Genomic DNA, 23,379 nt, shown 5'->3' on the forward strand with positions numbered 1-23,379 from the left:
GGGTGGAGGGGTCTGTGAGGAGAGGGGGGCACAGGGTGGAGGGGTCTGTGAGGAGAGGGGGGCACAGGGTGGAGGGGTCTGTGAGGAGAGGGGGGCACGGGGTGGAGGGGCCTGTGAGGAGAGGGGGCACAGGGTGGAGGGGTCTGTGAGGAGAGGGGGGCACAGGGTGGAGAGGTCTGTGAGGAGAGGGGGGCACAGGGTGGAGGGGTCTGTGAGGAGAGGGGGGCACGGGGTGGAGGGGTCTGTGAGGAGAGGGGGCACAGGGTAGAGGGGTCTGTGAGGAGAGGGGGGCACAGGGTGGAGGGGTCTGTGAGGAGAGGGGAGCACGGGGTGGAGGGGTCTGTGAGGAGAGGGGGCACAGGGTGGAGGGGTCTGTGAGGAGAGGGGGCACAGGGTGGAGGGGCCTGTGAGGAGAGGGGGCACAGCGTGGAGGGGCCTGTGAGGAGAGGAGGCATAGGGTGGAGGGGCCTGTGAGGAGAGGGGGCACAGGGTGGAGGGGTCTATGAGGAGAGGGGGGCACAGGGTGGAGGGGTCTGTGAGGAGAGGGGGGCACAGGGTGGAGGGGTCTGTGAGGAGAGGGGGGCACAGGGTGGAGGGGTCTGTGAGGAGAGGGGGGCACAGGGTGGAGGGGTCTGTGAGGAGAGGGGGGCACAGGGTGGAGGGGTCTGTGAGGAAAGGGGGCACAGGGTGGAGGGGTCTGTGAGGAGAGGGGGACACAGGGTGGAGGGGTCTGTGAGGAGAGGGGAGCACAGGGTGGAGGGGTCTGTGAGGAGAGGGGGCACAGGGTGGAGGGGTCTGTGAGGAGAGGGGGGCACAGGGTGGAGGGGTCTGTGAGGAGAGGGGGGCACAGGGTGGAGGGGTCTGCAAGGAGAGGGGGCACAGGGTGGAGGAGTCTGTGAGGAGAGGGGGGCACAGGGTGGAGGGGTCCGTGAGGAGAGGGGGACACAGGGTGGAGGGGTCTGTGAGGAAAGGGGGCACAGGGTGGAGGGGTCTGTAAGGAGAGGGGGACACAGGGTGGAGGGGTCTGTGAGGAGAGGGGGGCACGGGGTGGAGGGGTCTGTGAGGAGAGGGGGCACAGGGTGGAGGGGCCTGTGAGGAGAGGGAGCACAGGGTGGAGGGGTCTGTGAGGAGAGGGGGGCACAGGGTGGAGGGGTCTGTGAGGAGAGGGGGCACAGGGTGAAGGGGTCTGTGAGGAGAGGGGGCACAGGGTGGAGGGGTCCGAGAGGAGAGGGGGCACAGGGTGGAGGGGTCCGAGAGGAGAGGGGGACACAGGGTGGAGGGGTCTGTGAGGAGAGGGGAGCACAGGGTGGAGGGGTCTGTGAGGAGAGGGGGCACAGGGTGGAGGGGTTTGTGAGGAGAGGGGAGCACGGGGTGGAAGGGTCTGTGAGGAGAGGGGGCACAGGGTGGAGGGGTCTGTGAGGAGAGGGGGCACAGGGTGGAGGGGTCTGTGAGGAGAGGGGGCACAGGGTGGAGGGGTCTGTGAGGAGAGGGGGCACAGGGTGGAGGGGTCTGTGAGGAGAGGGGGCACGGGGTGGAGGGGTCTGTGAGGAGAGGGGGCACAGGGTGGAGGGGTCTGTGAGGAGAGGGGGCACAGGGTGGAGGGGTCTGTGAGGAGAGGGGGCACAGGGTGGAGGGGTCTGTGAGGAGAGGGGGCACAGGGTGGAGGGGTCTGTGAGGAGAGGGGAGCACGGGGTGGAGGGGTCTGTGAGGAGAGGGGGCACAGGGTGGAGGGGTCTGTGAGGAGAGGGGGCACAGGGTGGAGGAGTCTGTGAGGAGAGGGGGCACAGGGTGGAGGGGTCTGTGAGGAGAGGGGGCACAGGGTGGAGGGGTCTGTGAGGAGAGGGGGGCACGGGGTGGAGGGGTCTGTGAGGAGAGGGGGACACGGGGTGGAGGGGTCTGTGAGGAGAGGGGGGCACAGGGTGGAGGGGTCTGTGAGGAGAGGGGGCACAGGGTGGAGGGGTCTGTGAGGAGAGGGGGCACAGGGTGGAGGGGTCTGTGAGGAGAGGGGGGCACGGGGTGGAGGGGTCTGTGAGGAGAGGGGGACACGGGGTGGAGGGGTCTGTGAGGAGAGGGGGACACGGGGTGGAGGGGTCTGTGAGGAGAGGGGGGCACGGGGTGGAGGGGTCTGTGAGGAGAGGGGGCACAGGGTGGAGGGGTCTGTGAGGAGAGGGGGGCACGGGGTGGAGGGGTCTGTGAGGAGAGGGGGACACGGGGTGGAGGGGTCTGTGAGGAGAGGGGGGCACGGGGTGGAGGGGTCTGTGAGGAGAGGGGGACACGGGGTGGAGGGGTCTGTGAGGAGAGGGGGGCACGGGGTGGAGGGGTCTGTGAGGAGAGGGGGCACAGGGTGGAGGGGTCTGTGAGGAGAGGGGGCACAGGGTGGAGGGGTCTGTGAGGAGAGGGGGACACAGGGTGGAGGGGTCTGTGAGGAGAGGGGGGCACAGGGTGGAGGGGTCTGTGAGGAGAGGGGGCACAGGGTGGAGCGGTCTGTGAGGAGAGGGGGGCAAAGGGTGGAGGGGTCTGTGAGGAGAGGGGGGCACAGGGTGGAGGGGTCTGCAAGGAGAGGGGGCACAGGGTGGAGGAGTCTGTGAGGAGAGGGGGGCACAGGGTGGAGGGGTTTGTGAGGAGAGGGGGGCACAGGGTGGAGGGGTCTGTGAGGAGAGGGGGCACAGGGTGGAGGGGTCTGTGAGGAGAGGGGGCACAGGGTGGAGGGGTCTATGAGGAGAGGGGGCACAGGGTGGAGGGGTCTGTGAGGAGAGGGGGGCACGGGGTGGAGGGGTCTGTGAGGAGAGGGGGCACAGGGTGGAGGGGTCTGTGAGGAGAGGGGGGCACAGGGTGGAGGCGCCTGTGAGGAGAGGGGGCACAGGGTGGAGGGGTCTGTGAGGAGAGGGGGGCACGGGGTGGAGGGGTCTGTGAGGAGAGGGGGCACAGGGTGGAGGGGTCTGTGAGGAGAGGGGGCACAGGGTGGAGGGGCCTGTGAGGAGAGGGGGCACAGGGTGGAGGGGCCTGTGAGGAGAGGGGGAACAGGGTGGAGGGGCCTGTGAGGAGAGGGGAGCACAGGGTGGAGGGGTCTGTGAGGAGAGGGGGGCACAGGGTGGAGGGGTCTGTGAGGAGAGGGGGGCACAGGGTGGAGGGGTCTGTGAGGAGAGGGGGGCACAGGGTGGAGGGGTCTGTGAGGAGAGGGGGCACAGGGTGGAGGGGTCTATGAGGAGAGGGGGCACAGGGTGGAGGGGCCTGTGAGGAGAGGGGGCACAGGGTGGAGGGGTCTGTGAGGAGAGGGGGCACAGGGTGGAGGGGTCTGTGAGGAGTGGGGGCACAGAGTGGAGGGGTCTGTGAGGAGAGGGGGCACAGGGTGGAGGGGTCTGTGAGGAGAGGAGGCACAGGGTGGAGGGGCCTGTGAGGAGAGGGGGCTCAGGGTGGAGGGGTCTGTGAGGAGAGGGGGCACAGGGTGGAGGGGTTTGTGAGGAGAGGGGGGCACAGGGTGGAGGGGTCTGTGAGGAGAGTGGGCACGGGGTGGAGGGTTCTGTGAGGAGAGGGGGCACAGGGTGGAGGAGCCTGTGAGGAGAGGGGGACACAGGGTGGAGGGGTCTGTGAGGAGAAGGGGCACAGGGTGGAGGGGCCTGTGAGGAGAGGGGGGCACGGGGTGGAGGGGTCTGTGAGGAGAGGGGGGCACGGGGTGGAGGGGTCTGTGAGGAGAGGGGGTACAGGGTGGAGGGGTCTGTGAGGAGAGGGGGGCACAGGGTGGAGGGGTCTGTGAGGAGAGGGGGGCACAGGGTGGAGGGGTCTGTGAGGAAAGGGGGCACAGGGTGGAGGGGTCTATGAGGAGAGGGGAGCACAGGGTGGAGGGGTCTGTGAGGAGAGGGGGCGAGGGGGCACAGGGTGGAGGGGTCTGTGAGGAGAGGGAGGACACAGGGTGGAGGGGTCTGTGAGGAGAGGGGGACACAGGGTGGAGGGGTCTGTGAGGAGAGGGGGACACGGGGTGGAGGGGTCTGTGAGGAGAGGGGGGCACGGGGTGGAGGGGTCTGTGAGGAGAGGGGGACACGGGGTGGAGGGGTCTGTGAGGAGAGGGGGGCACGGGGTGGAGGGGTCTGTGAGGAGAGGGGGCACAGGGTGGAGGGGTCTGTGAGGAGAGGGGGCACAGGGTGGAGGGGTCTGTGAGGAGAGGGGGACACAGGGTGGAGGGGTCTGTGAGGAGAGGGGGGCACAGGGTGGAGGGGTCTGTGAGGAGAGGGGGCACAGGGTGGAGGGGTCTGTGAGGAGTGGGGGCACAGGGTGGAGGGGTCTGTGAGGAGAGGGGGCACAGGGTGGAGGGGTCTGTGAGGAGAGGAGGCACAGGGTGGAGGGGCCTGTGAGGAGAGGGGGACACGGGGTGGAGGGGTCTGTGAGGAGAGGGGGACACGGGGTGGAGGGGTCTGTGAGGAGAGGGTGGCACGGGGTGGAGGGGTCTGTGAGGAGAGGGGGCACAGGGTGGAGGGGTCTGTGAGGAGTGGGGGCACAGGGTGGAGGGGTCTGTGAGGAGAGGGGGCACAGGGTGGAGGGGTCTGTGAGGAGAGGAGGCACAGGGTGGAGGGGCCTGTGAGGAGAGGGGGCACAGGGTGGAGGGGTCTGTGAGGAGAGGGGGCACAGGGTGGAGGGGTTTGTGAGGAGAGGGGGGCACAGGGTGGAGGGGTCTGTGAGGAGAGTGGGCACGGGGTGGAGGGTTCTGTGAGGAGAGGGGGCACAGGGTGGAGGAGCCTGTGAGGAGAGGGGGACACAGGGTGGAGGGGTCTGTGAGGAGAGGGGGGCACGGGGTGGAGGGGCCTGTGAGGAGAGGGGGGCACAGGGTGGAGGGGTCTGTGAGGAGAGGGGGGCACGGGGTGGAGGGGTCTGTGAGGAGAGGGGAGCACAGGGTGGAGGGGTCTGTGAGGAGAAGGGGCACAGGGTGGAGGGGTCTGTGAGGAGAAGGGGCACAGGGTGGAGGGGCCTGTGAGGAGAGGTGGGCACGGGGAGGAGGGGTCTGTGAGGAGAGGGGGGCACGGGGTGGAGGGGTCTGTGAGGAGAGGGGGTACAGGGTGGAGGGGTCTGTGAGGAGAGGGGGGCACAGGGTGGAGGGGTCTGTGAGGAGAGGGGGGCACAGGGTGGAGGGGTCTGTGAGGAAAGGGGGCACAGGGTGGAGGGGTCTGTGAGGAGAGGGGGACACAGGGTGGAGGGGTCTGTGAGGAGAGGGGAGCACAGGGTGGAAGGGTCTGTGAGGAGAGGGGGCACAGGGTGGAGGGGTCTGTGAGGAGAGGGAGGACACAGGGTGGAGGGGTCTGTGAGGAGAGGGGGACACAGGGTGGAGGGGTCTGTGAGGAGAGGGGGGCACAGGGTGGAGGGGTCTGTGAGGAGAGGGGGACACGGGGTGGAGGGGTCTGTGAGGAGAGGGGGGCACGGGGTGGAGGGGTCTGTGAGGAGAGGGGGACACGGGGTGGAGGGGTCTGTGAGGAGAGGGGGCACAGGGTGGAGGGGTCTGTGAGGAGAGGGGGCACAGGGTGGAGGGGTCTGTGAGGAGAGGGGGACACAGGGTGGAGGGGTCTGTGAGGAGAGGGGGGCACAGGGTGGAGGGGTCTGTAAGGAGAGGGGGCACAGGGTGGAGGAGTCTGTGAGGAGAGGGGGGCACAGGGTGGAGGGGTCTGTGAGGAGAGGGGGACACAGGGCGGAGGGGTCTGTGAGGAAAGGGGGCACAGGGTGGAGGGGTCTGTAAGGAGAGGGGGACACAGGGTGGAGGGGTCTGTGAGGAGAGGGGGGCACGGGGTGGAGGGGTCTGTGAGGAGAGGGGGCACAGGGTGGAGGGGCCTGTGAGGAGAGGGGGCACAGGGTGGAGGGGTCTGTGAGGAGAGGGGGCACAGGGTGGAGGGGTCTGTGAGGAGAGGGGGCACAGGGTGGAGGGGTCTGTGAGGAGAGGGGAGCACGGGGTGGAGGGGTCTGTGAGGAGAGGGGGCGCAGGGTGGAGGGGTCTGTGAGGAGAGGGGGCACAGGGTGGAGGGGTCTGTGAGGAGAGGGGGCACAGGGTGGAGGGGTCTGTGAGGAGAGGGGGCACAGGGTGGAGGGGTCTGTGAGGAGAGGGGGCACAGGGTGGAGGGGTCTGTGAGGAGAGGGGGGTACGGGGTGGAGGGGTCTGTGAGGAGAGGGGGCACAGGGTGGAGGGGTCTGTGAGGAGAGGGAGGCACAGGGTGGAGGGGTCTGTGAGGAGAGGGGGCACAGGGTGGAGGGGTCTGTGAGGAGAGGGGGCACAGGGTGGAGGGGTCTGTGAGGAGAGGGGGCACAGCGTGGAGGGGTCTGTGAGGAGAGGGGGGCACGGGGTGGAGGGGTCTGTGAGGAGAGGGGGCACAGGGTGGAGGGGTCTGTGAGGAGAGGGGGGCACGGGGTGGAGGGGTCTGTGAGGAGAGGGGGCACAGGGTGGAGGGGTCTGTGAGGAGAGGGGGCACAGGGTGGAGGGGCCTGTGAGGAGAGGGGGCACAGGGTGGAGGGGCCTGTGAGGAGAGGGGGCACAGGGTGGAGGGGCCTGTGAGAAGAGGGGAGCACAGGGTGGAGGGGTCTGTGAGGAGAGGGGGGCACAGGGTGGAGGCGTCTGTGAGAAGAGGGGGGCACAGGGTGGAGGGGTCTGTGAGGAGAGGGGGGCACAGGGTGGAGGGGTCTGTGAGGAGAGGGGGCACAGGGTGGAGGGGTCTATGAGGAGAGGGGGCACAGGGTGGAGGGGCCTGTGAGGAGAGGGGGCACAGGGTGGAGGGGTCTGTGAGGAGAGGGGGCACAGGGTGGAGGGGTCTGTGAGGAGAGGAGGCACAGGGTGGAGGGGTCTGTGAGGAGAGGGGGGCACAGGGTGGAGGGGTCTGTGAGGAGAGGGGGCACAGGGTGGAGGGGTCTGTGAGGAGAGGGGGCACAGGGTCGAGGGGTCTATGAGGAGAGGGGGCACAGGGTGGAGGGGCCTGTGAGGAGAGGGGGCACAGGGTGGAGGGGTCTGTGAGGAGAGGGGGCACAGGGTGGAGGGGTCTGTGAGGAGAGGGGGCACTGGGTGGAGGGGTCTGTGAGGAGAGGGGGGCACAGGGTGGAGGGGTCTGTGAGGAGAGGGGGCACAGGGTGGAGGGGCCTGTGAGGAGAGGAGGCACAGGGTGGAGGGGTCTGTGAGGAGAGGGGGCACAGGGTGGAGGGGCCTGTGAGGAGAGGGGGGCACAGGGTGGAGGGGTCTGTGAGGAGAGGGGGCACAGGGTGGAGGGGTCTGTGAGGAGAGGAGGCACAGGGTGGAGGGGCCTGTGAGGAGAGGAGGCACAGGGTGGAGGGGTCTGTGAGGAGAGGGGGCACAGGGTGGAGGGGTCTGTGAGGAGAGGGGGGCACGGGGTGGAGGGGTCTGTGAGGAGAGGGGGCACAGGGTGGAGGAGTCTGTGAGGAGAGGGGGCACAGGGTGGAGGGGTCTGTGAGGAGAGGGGGGCACAGGGTGGAGGGGTCTGTGAGGAGAGGGGGACACAGGGTGGAGGGGTCTGTGAGGAGAGGGGGCACAGGGTGGAGGAGTCTGTGAGGAGAGGGGAGCACAGGGTGGAGGGGCCTGTGAGGAGAGGGAGCACAGGGTGGAGGGGCCTGTGAGGAGAGGGGGCACAGGGTGGAGGGGTCTGTGAGGAGAGGGGGGCACAGGGTGGAGGGGTCTGTGAGGAGAGGGGGCACAGGGTGGAGGGGCCTGTGAGGAGAGGAGGCACAGGGTGGAGGGGTCTGTGAGGAGAGGGGGCACAGGGTGGAGGGGTCTGTGAGGAGAGGAGGCACAGGGTGGAGGGGCCTGTGAGGAGAGGAGGCACAGGGTGGAGGGGCCTGTGAGGAGAGGGGGCACAGGGTGGAGGGGTCTGTGAGGAGAGGGGGACACAGGGTGGAGGGGTCTGTGAGGAGAGGGGGGCACAGGGTGGAGGGGTCTGTGAGGAGAGGGGGGCACAGGGTGGAGGGGTCTGTGAGGAGAGGGGGCACAGGGTGGAGGGGTCTGTGAGGAGAGGGGGCACAGGGTGGAGGGGTCTATGAGGAGAGGGAACACAGGGTGGAGGGGTCTGTGAGGAGAGGGGGCACAGGGTGGAGGGGTCTGTGAGGAGAGGGGGGCACAGGGTGGAGGGGTCTGTGAGGAGAGGGGGGCACAGGGTGGAGGGGTCTGTGAGGAGAGGGGGGCACAGGGTGGAGGGGTCTGTGAGGAGAGGGGGCACAGGGTGGAGGGGTCTGTGAGGAGAGGGGGGCACGGGGTGGAGGGGTCTGTGAGGAGAGGGGGCACAGGGTGGAGGGGTCTGTGAGGAGAGGGAGGCACAGGGTGGAGGGGTCTGTGAGGAGAGGGGGCACAGGGTGGAGGGGTCTGTGAGGAGAGGGGGCACAGGGTGGAGGGGTCTGTGAGGAGAGGGGGCACAGGGTGGATGGGTCTGTGAGGAGAGGGGGGCACGGGGTGGAGGGGTCTGTGAGGAGAGGGGGCACAGGGTGGAGGGGTCTGTGAGGAGAGGGGGGCACAGGGTGGAGGCGCCTGTGAGGAGAGGGGGCACAGGGTGGAGGGGTCTGTGAGGAGAGGGGGGCACGGGGTGGAGGGGTCTGTGAGGAGAGGGGGCACAGGGTGGAGGGGTCTGTGAGGAGAGGGGAGCACGGGGTGGAGGGGTCTGTGAGGAGAGGGGGCACAGGGTGGAGGGGTCTGTGAGGAGAGGGGGGCACGGGGTGGAGGGGTCTGTGAGGAGAGGGGGCACAGGGTGGAGGGGTCTGTGAGGAGAGGGGGCACAGGGTGGAGGGGTCTGTGAGGAGAGGGGGCACAGGGTGGAGGGGTCTGTGAGGAGAGGGGGCACAGGGTGGAGGGGTCTGTGAGGAGAGGGGGCACAGGGTGGAGGGGTCTGTGAGGAGAGGGGGGCACGGGGTGGAGGGGTCTGTGAGGAGAGGGGGCACAGGGTGGAGGGGTCTGTGAGGAGAGGGGGCACAGGGTGGAGGGGTCTGTGAGGAGAGGGGGCACAGGGTGGAGGGGTCTGTGAGGAGAGGGGGCACAGGGTGGAGGGGTCTGTGAGGAGAGGGGGCACAGGGTGGAGGGGTCTGTGAGGAGAGGGGGCACAGGGTGGAGGGGTCTGTGAGGAGAGGGGGGCACGGGGTGGAGGGGTCTGTGAGGAGAGGGGGCACAGGGTGGAGGGGTCTGTGAGGAGAGGGGGGCACAGGGTGGAGGGGTCTGTGAGGAGAGGGGGCACAGGGTGGAGGGGTCTGTGAGGAGAGGGGGCACAGGGTGGAGGCGCCTGTGAGGAGAGGGGGCACAGGGTGGAGGGGTCTGTGAGGAGAGGAGGCACAGGGTGGAGGGGTCTGTGAGGAGAGGGGGGCACGGGGTGGAGGGGTCTGTGAGGAGAGGGGGCACAGGGTGGAGGGGTCTGTGAGGAGAGGGGGGCACGGGGTGGAGGGGTCTGTGAGGAGAGGGGGCACAGGGTGGAGGGGTCTGTGAGGAGAGGGGGGCACGGGGTGGAGGGGTCTGTGAGGAGAGGGGGGCACGGGGTGGAGGGGTCTGTGAGGAGAGGAGGCACAGGGTGGAGGGGCCTGTGAGGAGAGGGGGCACAGGGTGGAGGGGCCTGTGAGGAGAGGGGGCACAGGGTGGAGGGGTCTGTGAGGAGAGGGGGCACAGGGTGGAGGGGCCTGTGAGGAGAGGAGGCACAGGGTGGAGGGGTCTGTGAGGAGAGGGGGCACAGGGTGGAGGGGTCTGTGAGGAGAGGAGGCACAGGGTGGAGGGGTCTGTGAGGAGAGGGGGCACAGGGTGGAGGGGCCTGTGAGGAGAGGGGGCACAGGGTGGAGGGGCCTGTGAGGAGAGGGGGCACAGGGTGGAGGGGCCTGTGAGGAGAGGAGGCACAGGGTGGAGGGGTCTGTGAGGAGAGGGGGCACAGGGTGGAGGGGTCTGTGAGGAGAGGAGGCACAGGGTGGAGGGGTCTGTGAGGAGAGGGGGCACAGGGTGGAGGGGCCTGTGAGGAGAGGGGGCACAGGGTGGAGGGGCCTGTGAGGAGAGGGGGCACAGGGTGGAGGGGTCTGTGAGGAGAGGGGGCACAGGGTGGAGGGGCCTGTGAGGAGAGGGGGCACAGGGTGGAGGGGTCTGTGAGGAGAGGGGGGCACAGGGTGGAGGGGTCTGTGAGGAGAGGGGGCACAGGGTGGAGGGGCCTGTGAGGAGAGGGGGCACAGGGTGGAGGGGTCTGTGAGGAGAGGGGGGCACAGGGTGGAGGGGTCTTTGAGGAGAGGGGGGCACAGGGTGGAGGGGTCTTTGAGGAGAGGGGGGCACAGGGTGGAGGGGTCTTTGAGGAGAGGGGGGCACGGGGTGGAGTAGTAATATTGTAGACTGTAAGCTGTGTTGTCCTCTCCCTCTTACTTTACGTACAGTAATATGTATATAATATATATGTCGCCCTCTTCACATTTGCCGCTCTCTGGAATTAATGGGGCTTTAAAGATAAATAATAATAATAATAATAATAACACAGAACTCACCCAGATGTGTGAAGAGGTTTTTGGCAACTTGTAGCAGCGCCTGTGATTGGAGAACACAGCTCATTAATATTTATGAGGACATTTACATAATTCAGGTTTAATTCACACTTTATGAATGTAAATACCATATTTACATGGAGGACGACAACTCAAACTATCTGCAGACCCCTGAAGATGCCCCCTATACACAGGCTGAACACTAGCGGGGAGGACATAAGCAGGAGAGGACTACACCAATCATCATCCTGTCACACTGGTGACCACTAGGGGGAGCTGTGACTCTACTGCAGCACAGAAGGTCCTGCAAAGCTACACCGGCCTGCAATGATACACTGTCCTGCACCCATACACCGTCCTGCCCCCATACACCGTCCTGCACCCATACACCGTCCTGCACCCATACACCGTCCTGCACCCATACACCGTCCTGCACCCATACACTGTCCTGCCCCCATACACCGTCCTGCACCCATACACCGTCCTGCACCCATACACTGTCCTGCACCCATACACCGTCCTGCCCCCATACACTGTCCTGCACCCATACACCGTCCTGCCCCCATACACCGTCCTGCACCCATACACCGTCCTGCACCCATACACCGTCCTGCACCCATACACCGTCCTGCACCCATACACCGTCCTGCACCCATACACTGTCCTGCACCCATACACTGTCCTGCCCCCATACACCGTCCTGCACCCATACACCGTCCTGCACCCATACACCGTCCTGCACCCATACACCGTCCTGCACCCATACACCGTCCTGCACCCATACACCGTCCTGCCCCCATACACCGTCCTGCCCCCATACACTGTCCTGCACCCATACACCGTCCTGCACCCATACACCGTCCTGCACCCATACACCGTCCTGCACCCATACACCGTCCTGCCCCGATACACCGTCCTGCACCCATACAATACACTGACCTGCACCCATACACCGTCCTGCACCCATACACCGTCCTGCACCCATACACCGTCCTGCCCCGATACACCGTCCTGCACCCATACACCGTCCTGCACCCATACAATACACTGACCTGCACCCATACACCGTCCTGCACCCATACAATACACTGACCTGCACCCATACACCGTCCTGCACCCATACACCGTCCTGCACCCATACAATACACTGACCTGCACCCATACACCGTCCTGCCCCGATACACCGTCCTGCCCCCATACAATACACTGACCTGCCCTCATACACCGTCCTGCACCCATACACTGTCCTGCACCCATACACCGTCCTGCCCCCATACAATACACTGACCTGCACCCATACACCGTCCTGCCCCCATACACCGTCCTGCACCCATACAATACACTGACCTGCCCTCATACACCGTCCTGCCCCCATACACCGTCCTGCCCCCATACAATACACTGACCTGCACCCATACACCGTCCTGCCCCCATACACCGTCCTGCACCCATACAATACACCGTCCTGCCCCGATACACCGTCCTGCACCCATACAATACACTGTCCTGCCCCGATACACCGTCCTGCACCCATACAATATACAGACCTGCACCCATACACCGTCCTGCACCCATACACCGTCCTGCCCCCATACACCGTCCTGCCCCCATACACCGTCCTGCACCGATACACTGTCCAGCACCCATACAGTACACTGTCCTGCACCCATACACCGTCCTGCACCCATACAGTACACTGTCCAGCACCCATACAGTACACTGTCCTGCACCCATACACTGTCCTGCACCCATACACTGTCCTGCACCCATACAGTACACTGTCCTGCACCCATACACTGTTCTGCACCCATACAGTACACTGTCCTGCACCCATACAGTACACTGTCCTGCACCCATACAATACACTGTCCTGCACCCATACAATACACTGTCCTGCACCCATACACCGTCCTGCCCCCATACACCGTCCTGCACCCATACACCGTCCTGCACCCATACAATACACTGTCCTGCACCCATACACCGTCCTGCACCCATACTCCGTCCTGCACCCATACACCGTCCTGCACCCATACAATACACTGTCCTGCACCCATACACCGTCCTGCACCCATACACTGTCCTGCACCCATACACCGTTCTGCACCCATACACTGTCCAGCACCCATACAGTACACTGTCCTGCACCCATACAATACACTGTCCTGCACCCATACAATACACTGTCCTGCACTCATACACCGTCCTGCACCCATACAGTACACTGTCCTGCACCCATACAATACACCGTCCTGCAGCATACACCGTCCTGCACCCATACAGTACACTGTCCTGCACCCATACACCGTCCTGCACCATACACTGTCCTGCACCCATACAGTACACTGTCCTGCACCCATACACCGTCCTGCACCCATACACTGTCCTGCACCCATACATCGTCCTGCACCCATACACCGTCCTGCACCATACACTGTCCTGCACCCATACAGTACACTGTCCTGCACCCATACACCGTCCTGCACCATACACCGTCCTGCACCCATACAATACACTGTCCTGCACCCATACAATACACTGTCCTGCACCCATACAATACACTGTCCTGACCCCATACAATACACTGTCCTGCACCCATACACCGTCCTGCACCCATACAATACACTGTCCTGCACCCATACACCGTCCTGCACCCATACACCGTCCTGCACCCATACACCGTCCTGCCCCGATACACTGTCCTGCCCCCATACAATACACTGTCCTGCCCCCATACACTGTCCTGCCCCCATACACTGTCCTGCCCCCATACACCGTCCTGCCCCCATACACCGTCCTGCCCCCATACACCGTCCTGCCCCCATACACCGTCCTGCCCCCATACACCGTCCTGCCCCCATACACCGTCCTGCCCCCATACACCGTCCTGCCCTCATACACCGTCCTGCCCCCATACACCGTCCTGCACCCATACACCGTCCTGCCCCCATACACCGTCCTGCACTCATACACTGTCCTGCCCCCATACACTGTCCTGCACTCATACAATACACTGTCCTGCCCCCATACACCGTCCTGCCCCCATACACCGTCCTGCCCCCATACACTGTCCTGCACTCATACAATACACTGTCCTGCCCCCATACACTGTCCTGCCCCCATACACTGTCCTGCCCCCATACACCGTCCTGCCCCCATACACCGTCCTGCCCCCATACACCGTCCTGCCCCCATACACCGTCCTGCCCCCATACACCGTCCTGCCCCCATACACCGTCCTGCCCCCATACACCGTCCTGCCCCCATACACCGTCCTGCCCCCATACACCGTCCTGCACTCATACAATACACTGACCTGCACCCATACACTGTCCTGCCCCCATACACTGTCCTGCACCCATACACTGTCCTGCACCCATACACCGTCCTGCACTCATACAATACACTGTCCTGCCCCCATACACCGTCCTGCACTCATACAATACACTGTCCTGCCCCCATACACTGTCCTGCACCCATACACTGTCCTGCACCCATACACCGTCCTGCACTCATACAATACACCGTCCTGCCCCCATACACTGTCCTGCCCCCATACACTGTCCTGCACCCATACACTGTCCTGCACCCATACACCGTCCTGCACTCATACAATACACTGTCCTGCACTCATACATTGTCCTGCCCCCATACACCGTCCTGCCCCCATACACCGTCCTGCCCCCATACACCGTCCTGCACTCATACAATACACTGACCTGCACCCATACACCGTCCTGCCCCCATACAATACACTGTCCTGCACCCATACAATACACAGTCCTGCACCCACACAATACACAGTCCTGCACCCATACAATACACTGTCCTGCACCCATACACCGTCCTGCACCCATACAATACACTGTCCAGCACCCATACAGTACACTGTCCTGCCCCCATACACCGTCCTGCACCCATACAATACACTGTCCAGCACCCATACAGTACACTGTCCTGCCCCCATACCATACACTGTCCTGCACCACACACTGTCCTGCACCCATACACCGTCCTGCACCCATACAATACACTGTCCAGCACCCATACACTGTCCTGCACCCATACACTGTCCTGCACCCATACAGTACACTGTCCTGCACCCATACAGTACACTGTCCTGCACCCATACCATACACTGTCCTGCACCCATACACCGTCCTGCACCCATACAATACACTGTCCAGCACCCATACACTGTCCTGCACCCATACACTGTCCTGCACCATACACTGTCCTGCACCCATACAGTACACTGTCCTGCACCCATACACCGTCCTGCACCCATACAATACACTGTCCAGCACCCATACACTGTCCTGCACCCATACAGTGTCCTGCACCCATACAGTACACTGTCCTGCACCCATACAGTACACTGTCCTGCACCCATACCATACACTGTCCTGCACCCATACACCGTCCTGCACCCATACAATACACTGTCCAGCACCCATACAGTACACTGTTCTGCACCCATACAGTACACAGTCCTGCACCCATACACTGTCCTGCACCTATACACCGTCCTGCACCCATACACCGTCCTGCACCCATACACTGTCCAGTACCCATACAATACACTGTCCTGCACCCATACAGTACACTGTCCAGCACCCATACAATACACCGTCCTGCACCCATACACCGTCCAACACCCATACAGTACACTGTCCAACACCCATACAGTACACTGTCCAGCACCCATACACCGTCCTGCACCCATACCATACACTGTCCTGCACCCATACACTGTCCAGCACCCATACAGTACACTGTCCTGCCCCCATACACCGTTCTGCACCCATACAGTACACTGTCCTGCACCCATACACTGTCCTGCACCCATACACTGTGCTGCACCCATACACCGTCCTGCACCCATACAGTACACTGTCCTGCACCCATACACCGTCCTGCACCCATATAATACACTGTCCTGCACCCATACAGTACATCCTGCACCTATTCACCAGCCTACACAGATACATTGTTCTGCACTGATACATTGTAACCATCTGAGACTTGTTCTGCTCAGAGGATTTTCTGGACTGGATACGTTGTAACAAACCTTCAGCTGTGAGAAGCATTATCTTGGAGTTGTTGAGGCGTTCTCCGGCGCTCCCCCTGCACCGGGCGCTCCTCCTGCACTGGGCACTCTCCCCCTGCACCGGGCGCTCCCCCCCTGCACCGGGCACTCTCCCCCTGCACCGGGCGCTCCTCCTGCACCGGGCGCTCCCCCCCTGCACCGGGCACTCTCCCCCTGCACCGGGCGCTCCTCCTGCACCGGGTTCTCCCCCTGCACCGGGCGCTCCCCCTGCACCGGGCGCTCCCCCTGCACCGGGTTCTCCCCCTGCACCGGGCACTCTCCCCCTGCACCGGGTTCTCTCCCCCTGCACCGGGCACTCTCCCCCTGCACCGGGCGCTCCCCCTGCACCGGGTTCTCCCCCTGCACCGGGCACTCTCCCCCTGCACCGGGTTCTCTCCCCCTGCACCGGGCGCTCCTCCTGCACCGGGCACTCTCCCCCTGCACCGGGCACTCTCCCCCTGCACCGGGCGCTCCCCCTGCACCGGGTTCTCCCCCTGCACCGGGCACTCTCCCCCTGCACCGGGTTCTCTCCCCCTGCACCGGGCGCTCCTCCTGCACCGGGTTCTCCCCCTGCACCGGGTTCTCCCCCTGCACCGGGCGCTCCCCCTGCACCGGGTTCTCTCCCCCTGCACCGGGCGCTCCTCCTGCACCGGGCGCTCCCCCTGCACCGGGCGCTCCTCCTGCACCGGGTTCTCCCCCTGCACCGGGTTCTCCCCCTGCACCGGGTTCTCTCCCCCTGCACCGGGCGCTCCCCCCCTGCACCGGGCGCTCCTCCTGCACCGGGCTCTCCCCCTGCACCGGGCACTCTCCCCCTGCACTGGGTTCTCCCCCTGCACCGGGCACTCTCCCCCTGCACTGGGTTCTCCCCCTGCACCGGGCACTCTCCCCCTGCACCGGGTTCTCCCCCTGCACCGGGCGCTCCTCCTGCACCGGGTTCTCCCCCTGCACCGGGTTCTCCCCCTGCACCGGGCGCTCCCCCTGCACCGGGTTCTCCCCCTGCACCGGGCGCTCCCCCTGCACCGGGCGCTCCCCCTGCACCGGGCGCTCTCCCCCTGCACCGGGCGCTCCCCCTGCACCGGGTTCTCCCCATGCACCGGGCGCTCCCCCTGCACCGGGCTCTCCCCCCAGGGTCCTCCTCCCATTATAGGAGTATTATCTCGCCGGTTGCCGCATATAATAAGTTGTCAGTCATTTCCTCGTTAATCTCCAGCTCCGCGCGTTTTAATTACTTTCCATTAATACCTTGATTAGAAAACATTTCTCCATCGTTGTCTTTCTTTTCACCTTCGCACTGTGAAGTCACCTGACCCAGAAACGGCGCCGAAAGCCGAGAAGAGGAGGTCGGCCGAGTTAATTAGACAGAGAGTTATGGTGCGTGGAGCGGCCGCGTGTTCCTCAGGTGTCGGGGGAAAGGCGAAAACCACAACCCCCATCATCTTATTTACAGGCTCAACTAATTAACCAGAAATGGAGATAATCGGGGAGACGCTCGGCACTGGCAATATTAACGTGACCAAGCAAAGTTATAGGAGGCTCTGCAGACCATACACTCACTGCTGGCACTGTATATGAAGGGCATGTGCTTGCACTGTATATGAAGGGCATGTGCTGGCACTGTATATGAGCGGCATGTGCTGGCACTGTATATGAACGGCATGTGCTGGCACTGTATATGAGCGGCATGTTCTGGCACTGTATGTAAGCGGCATGTGCTGGCACTGTATATGAGCGGCATGCGCTGGCACTGTATATGAAGGGCATGTGCTGGCACTGTATATGAACGGCATGTGCTGGCACTGTATATGAGCGGCATGTTCTGGCACTGTATGTAAGCGGCATGTGCTGGCACTGTATATGAGCGGCATGTGCTGGCACTGTATATTAGCGGCATGTGCTGGCACTGTATATGAGCAGCATGTTCTGGCACTGTATATGAAGGGCATGTGTCAGCTGGCACTGTATATGAAGGGCATGTGTCTGGCACTGTATATGAGCGGCATGTGTCTGGCACTGCATATGAGCGGCATGTGATGGCACTGTATATTAGCGGCATGCGCAGGCACTGTATATGAGCGGCATGCGCTGGCACTGTATATGAGCGGCATGTGATGGCACTGTATATGAGCGGCATGTGCTGGCACTGTATATGAGCGGCATGTGCAGGCACTGTATATGAGCGGCATGCGCTGGCACTGTATATGAGCGGCATGCGCTGGCACTGTATATGAGCAGCATGCGCTGGCACTGTATATGAGCGGCATGTGATGGCACTTTATATGAGAGGCATGCGCTGGTACTGTATATGAAGGGCATGTGTCTGGCACTGTATATGAGCGGCATGTGCAGGCACTGTATATGAGCGGCATGCGCTGGCACTGTATATGAGCGGCATGCGCTGGCACTGTATATGAGCGGCATGTGATGGCACTTTATATGAGAGGCATGCGCTGGCACTGTATATGAAGGGCATGTGTCTGGCACTGTATATGAGCGGCATGTGCAGGCACTGTATATGAGCGGCATGCGCTGGCACTGTATATGAGCGGCATGTGATGGCACTGTATATGAGCGGCATGTGCTGGCACTGTATATGAGCGGCATGTGCTGGCACTGTATATGAGCGGCATGTGCAGGCACTGTATATGAGCGGCATGCGCTGGCACTGTATAGGAGCGGCATGCGCAGGCACTGTATATGAGCGGCATGCGCTGGCACTGTATATGAGCGGCATGCGCTGGCACTGTATATGAGCGGCATGCGCTGGCACTGTATATGAGCGGCATGCGCTGGCACTGTATATGAGCGGCATGTGCAGGCACTGTATATGAGCGGCATGTGCAGGCACTGTATATGAGCGGCATGCGCTGGCACTGTATATGAGCGGCATGCGCTGGCACTGTATATGAGCGGCATGTGCTGGCACTGTATATGAGCGGCATGTGTCTGGCACTGTATATGAGCGGCATGTGTCTGGCACTGTATATGAGCGGCATGTGCAGGCACTGTATATGAGCGGCATGCGATGGCACTGTATATGAGCGGCATGCGCTGGCACTGTATATGAGCGGCATGCGCTGGCACTGTATATGAGCGGCATGCGCTGACACTGTATATGAGCGGCATGTGTCTGGCACTGTATATCAGCGGCATGTGTCTGGCACTGTATATGAGCGGCATGTGTCTGGCACTGTATATGAGCGGCATGCGCTGGCACTGTATATGAGCGGCATGCGCTGGCACTGTATATGAGCGGCATGCGCTGACACTGTATATGAGCGGCATGCGCTGGCACTGTATATGAGCGGCATGTGTCTGGCACTGTATATGAGCGGCATGCGCTGGCACTGTATATGAGCGGCATGCGCTGGCACTGTATATGAGCGGCATGTTCAGGCACTGTATATGAGCGGCATGCGCTGGCACTGTATATGAGCGGCATGCGCTGGCACTATATGAGCGGCATGTGTCTGGCACTGTATATGAGCGGCATGCGCTGGCACTGTATATGAGCGGCATGTGCAGGCACTGTATATGAGCGGCATGCGCTGGCACTGTATATGTGCGGCATGCGCTGGCACTGTATATGAGCGGCATGCGCTGACACTGTATATGAGCGGCATGCGCAGGCACTGTATATGAGCGGCATGCGCTGGCACTGTATATGAGCGGCATGTGCAGGCACTGTATATGAGCGGCATGCGCTGGCACTGTATATGAGCGGCATGCGCTGACACTGTATATGAGCGGCATGCGCTGGCACTGTATATGAGCGGCATGTGTCTGGCACTGTATATGAGCGGCATGTGATGGCACTGTATATGAACGGCATGTGATGGCACTGTATATGAGCGGCATGCGCTGGCACTGTATATGAGCGGCATGTGTCTGGCACTGTATATGAGCGGCATGTGATGGCACTGTATATGCGCGGCATGTGTCTGGCACTGTATATGAGCGGCATGTGTCTGGCACTGTATATGAGCGGCATGTGATGGCACTGTATATGAGCGGCATGCGCTGGCACTGTATATGAGCGGCATGCGCTGACACTGTATATGAGCGGCATGCGCTGGCACTGTATATGAGCGGCATGTGTCTGGCACTGTATATGAGCGGCATGCGCTGGCACTGTATATGAGCGGCATGCGCTGGCACTGTATATGAGCGGCATGCGCTGGCACTGTATATGAGCGGCATGTGCAGGCACTGTATATGAGCGGCATGCGCTGGCACTGTATATGAGCGGCATGCGCTGGCACTGTATATGAGCGGCATGTTCAGGCACTGTATATGAGCGGCATGCGCTGGCACTGTATATGAGCGGCATGCGCTGGCACTGTATCAGAGCGGCATGCGCTGGCACTGTATCTGAGCGGCATGCGATGGCACTGTATATGAGCGGCATGCGCTGGCACTGCATATGAGCGGCATGCGCTGGCACTGTATATGAGCGGCATGCGCTGGCACTGTATCTGAGCGGCATGTGATGGCACTGTATCTGAGCGGCATGTGATGGCACTGTATATGAGCGGCATGCGCTGGCACTGTATATGAGCGGCATGCGCTGACACTGTATATGAGCGGCATGCGCTGGCACTGTATCTGAGCAGCATGTGATGGCACTGTATATGAGCGGCATGCGCTGGCACTGCATATGAGCGGCATGCGCTGGCACTGTATATGAGCGGCATGCGCTGGCACGGTATATGAGCGGCATCTGTCTGGCACTGCATATGAGTGGCATGTGCTGGCACTGTATATGAGTGGCATGTGCTGGCACTGTATATGGATGTGGTGCGGTGACGGTTGGTGCCGCGCACTCGCTGTGTGAGTTGTTTCCGCGGCTCTCCGTCATTATCAGACGCTGCGGAGCGTTTGCCGGTGTAATGGGGACACTTGTTAATAAGCCTCTCCCCGGTGTCCGCTCCTTCATTAGACACTTCTCTAACATCACCTAATTATATTCCTTCACCTAATTAGCATTTATGTACATGAAGGCCTTAAAGGCGCAGTAACCTGGAGGGAGTTCTACCTTCTAGATCATTAGGTAAATTCCTTCCGATGCCTCGCGGGGCTGCCGGGCGATTAGTAGAAATATCGAGACCCCGTACATATCAATCCCACCACAGCAGCTGCTCGAGAACCAGAGCTGCGTCAATCACTGGTAAATGGCAATTAGAGAAACCACCACAAAGAGGTTCTGCAGCAGCTGTGGTCTGTTTTGTAAGGAGATGATTGCCTAGTAGCGGAGCTTTTATTCTCCATGTGATTGTGGTCATCCACCACTTCTCTCACTTCTGTTCCCAGGGACCCCATCAGCTCGCAATCATCAGCGAGACCCCCGGGGCTTATATGAGATGGGATCTAATTAATCCCTCTGCTGATCTGATCATTTCCAGCTACTGTGGAAGCTGCGGGGCTGGTGGGTCCTTCGCTGCCCGTGACGTCTTAGGGGGCTGGTAATAGCCTGTGAAGTTCAGGAATCCAGGGGTCTGATCGTCACCCATCAGTGTCTGGATGGCAGGTGGAGAGGAAGGGGTTAAAAAAGCCTGGGGGCTTCAGGTAAAATCAGAATTATTCACCCCCCCTGTTACAGATTCAGCTCAAGAAAGAATTTACAAATCTCTGTAATAAAACAAGGACAATGTAAGTATCTGAACGCAACTAACAGAACAAGAGGTGGCCCCAAAATCTGCACAAAATGCCACTTTCACTGACTCCTGCAGTCTCAGGATTGTCAGCCTTACGTGACCAGCATCTTTAGACCTTAGTAGAGCCCCTCTGGCTGTTATGACCTGCTTCCCCTCTGGCTGTTATAACTTGCTGCAGACATAATACATCGGGAGACAACAGCTTCTGGCAGCGTTCCTGAGGTATTTTATCCCTGAAAAAAGAATGAGTTGTCCAACAGGTTAAGAGAAAAGATCATGATGTTCCTAGAGATACAGATAGAAGCGGACGCCACGTAAGAGCACCGGCCCCACCACCTGGACGTGGCAGGAGCAGTAAGCTGTCACCGGCTGCCACCAGATTCCTGAGCAGAATGTGACTGTAAAACACCTGCACCAAGGTCTGGTGGCAGCAGGAGCTGAGGGTTCATTGTGCTCAGTAAGAGACATACTAAATACTGAAGGTTTCCATGTCCAAACTCCAAGATGTCACCTCTATGGAGCAAAAGCACAAGAAACGTCGCCTCCAATATGCTCAAACCATAAAAATAATGAAAGAAATTCTGGGATTCTGTTCTGTGCAGCAAAGAAACAAAACTAGAACTTTCCAGACCTATGGATCAGCGGTGTCTGTAGCAGGAAGAACGAATCATATACATAAAGGAACACCCTGCCTACAGTGAAGCACAACGGGGGCTCGGTGATGTCTACAGTGAAGCACGATGGCGGTCTCAGTGATGTCTACAGTAAAGCATGGCAGGGGCTCACTGATGTCTACAGTAAAGCACGGCAGAGGCCCGGTGATGCCTACAGTGAAGCATGATGACAATCTCAGTGATGTCTACAATAAAGCACAATGGGGGCTTCGTGATGTCTATAGAGAAGCACGGGCGGGGGGGGCTCGGTGATGTCTACTGTGAAGCATAATGGGGGCTTGGTGATGTCTACAGGGAAGCATAATGGGGGCTCGGTGATGTCTACAATGAAGCACGATGGGGCTCGGTGATGCCTACAGTGAAGCATGAAGGGGGTCTCAATGACGTCTACAATAAAGCACGATAGGGGCTTGGTGATGTCTACAGTGAAGCACGATAGGGCTCAGTGATGTCTACAGTGAAGCATGCCGCAGGATAGGTGATGTCTATAGTCAAGCATGTTGGGGGCTCAGTGATGTCTACAGTGAAGAAGGGTGGGGGCTCGATGATATTTACATTAAAGCATGCAGCGGGATCAGTGATATCTACAGTAAAGCATGGCAGGGACTCTATGATGTCTACAGTGAAGCATGGTGGGGCTCATTGATGTCTACAGTCAAGCATGCTGATGGCTCAGTGAAGTCTACAGTGAAGCATGGTGGGGGGGGTTCTGTGATGTTCTGCAGCTGCTGTGATTCTACTGACCCTGGAAACCTATGGAGGACGAGATGAATTTAATCAAGCATCTGGAAATCCTGGAGTTTTCAACTGGACAATGATCCCAGCACCTTACAGTCCACAGGGCCTGATTTCAGAAGATGTTTTGGAAGATTCTGGAGCGATCGTCACAGTCACCTGACTTAATTCCATAGAAAATCCTTGGTTGGATATGAAGTAGGGGGCTGCAGCAAACCCAAGAATATTAGTGACCTGGAAGCCATTGTCCATGAGGATTTGACTATGATTTCTCAGGAACGCTGCTAGAAGCTGCTATCTGGCCATGCTGGTTATAACAGCCAGAGGGGCAGCAGGTCATAACAGCCAGAGGGGCAGCAGATCATAACAGCCAGAGGGGCAGCAGATCATAACAGCCAGAGGGGCAGCAAGTCATAACAGCCAGAGGGGCAGCAAGTCATAACAGCCAGAGGGGCAGCAGATCATAACAGCCAGAGGGGCAGCAGGTCATAACAGCCAGAGGGGCTCTACTAAGTCCTAAAGACGCTGGTCATGAAGGTGAATAATCCTGAGGCTGACGGAGTCAGTAAAAGTGGAACTTTGTGCAGAATCCGGAGCCACCGCTCGTTCTATCAGTCGTGTTCAGCGATTTACATTGTTCTTGTTTCATTGTTTTTTGTAAATAGCAGAAAGGTTGTAAATGTTATTAAAAAACAAATTAGACAATGGGGGAGGGGGTGATGTTATCGCAGATTTATGAGGTTTCCTCAGTAATAAGACTCATGGATCCATC

General features: G+C 61.1%; 1 protein-coding gene across 4 annotated transcripts in view; it reads right to left on the reverse strand.

The window, feature by feature from the left end:
* PDE2A (phosphodiesterase 2A) overlaps positions 1-23,379 on the reverse strand; it is a 758,587-nt gene that overhangs the window by 82,656 nt on the left and 652,552 nt on the right. For all 4 annotated transcript variants that reach the window (XM_073661082.1, XM_073661081.1, XM_073661080.1 and 1 more), the window contains one exon: positions 10,462-10,501. In XM_073661082.1, the coding sequence (XP_073517183.1) occupies positions 10,462-10,501 (40 nt within the window). The remainder of the gene's footprint in view (positions 1-10,461; positions 10,502-23,379) is intronic.

The sequence above is a fragment of the Phyllobates terribilis genome, unplaced genomic scaffold (genome assembly GCF_046119375.1).
Source record: "Phyllobates terribilis strain yellow unplaced genomic scaffold, ASM4611937v1 Scaffold_2__4_contigs__length_985480577, whole genome shotgun sequence".
NCBI lineage: Eukaryota > Metazoa > Chordata > Amphibia > Anura > Dendrobatidae > Phyllobates > Phyllobates terribilis.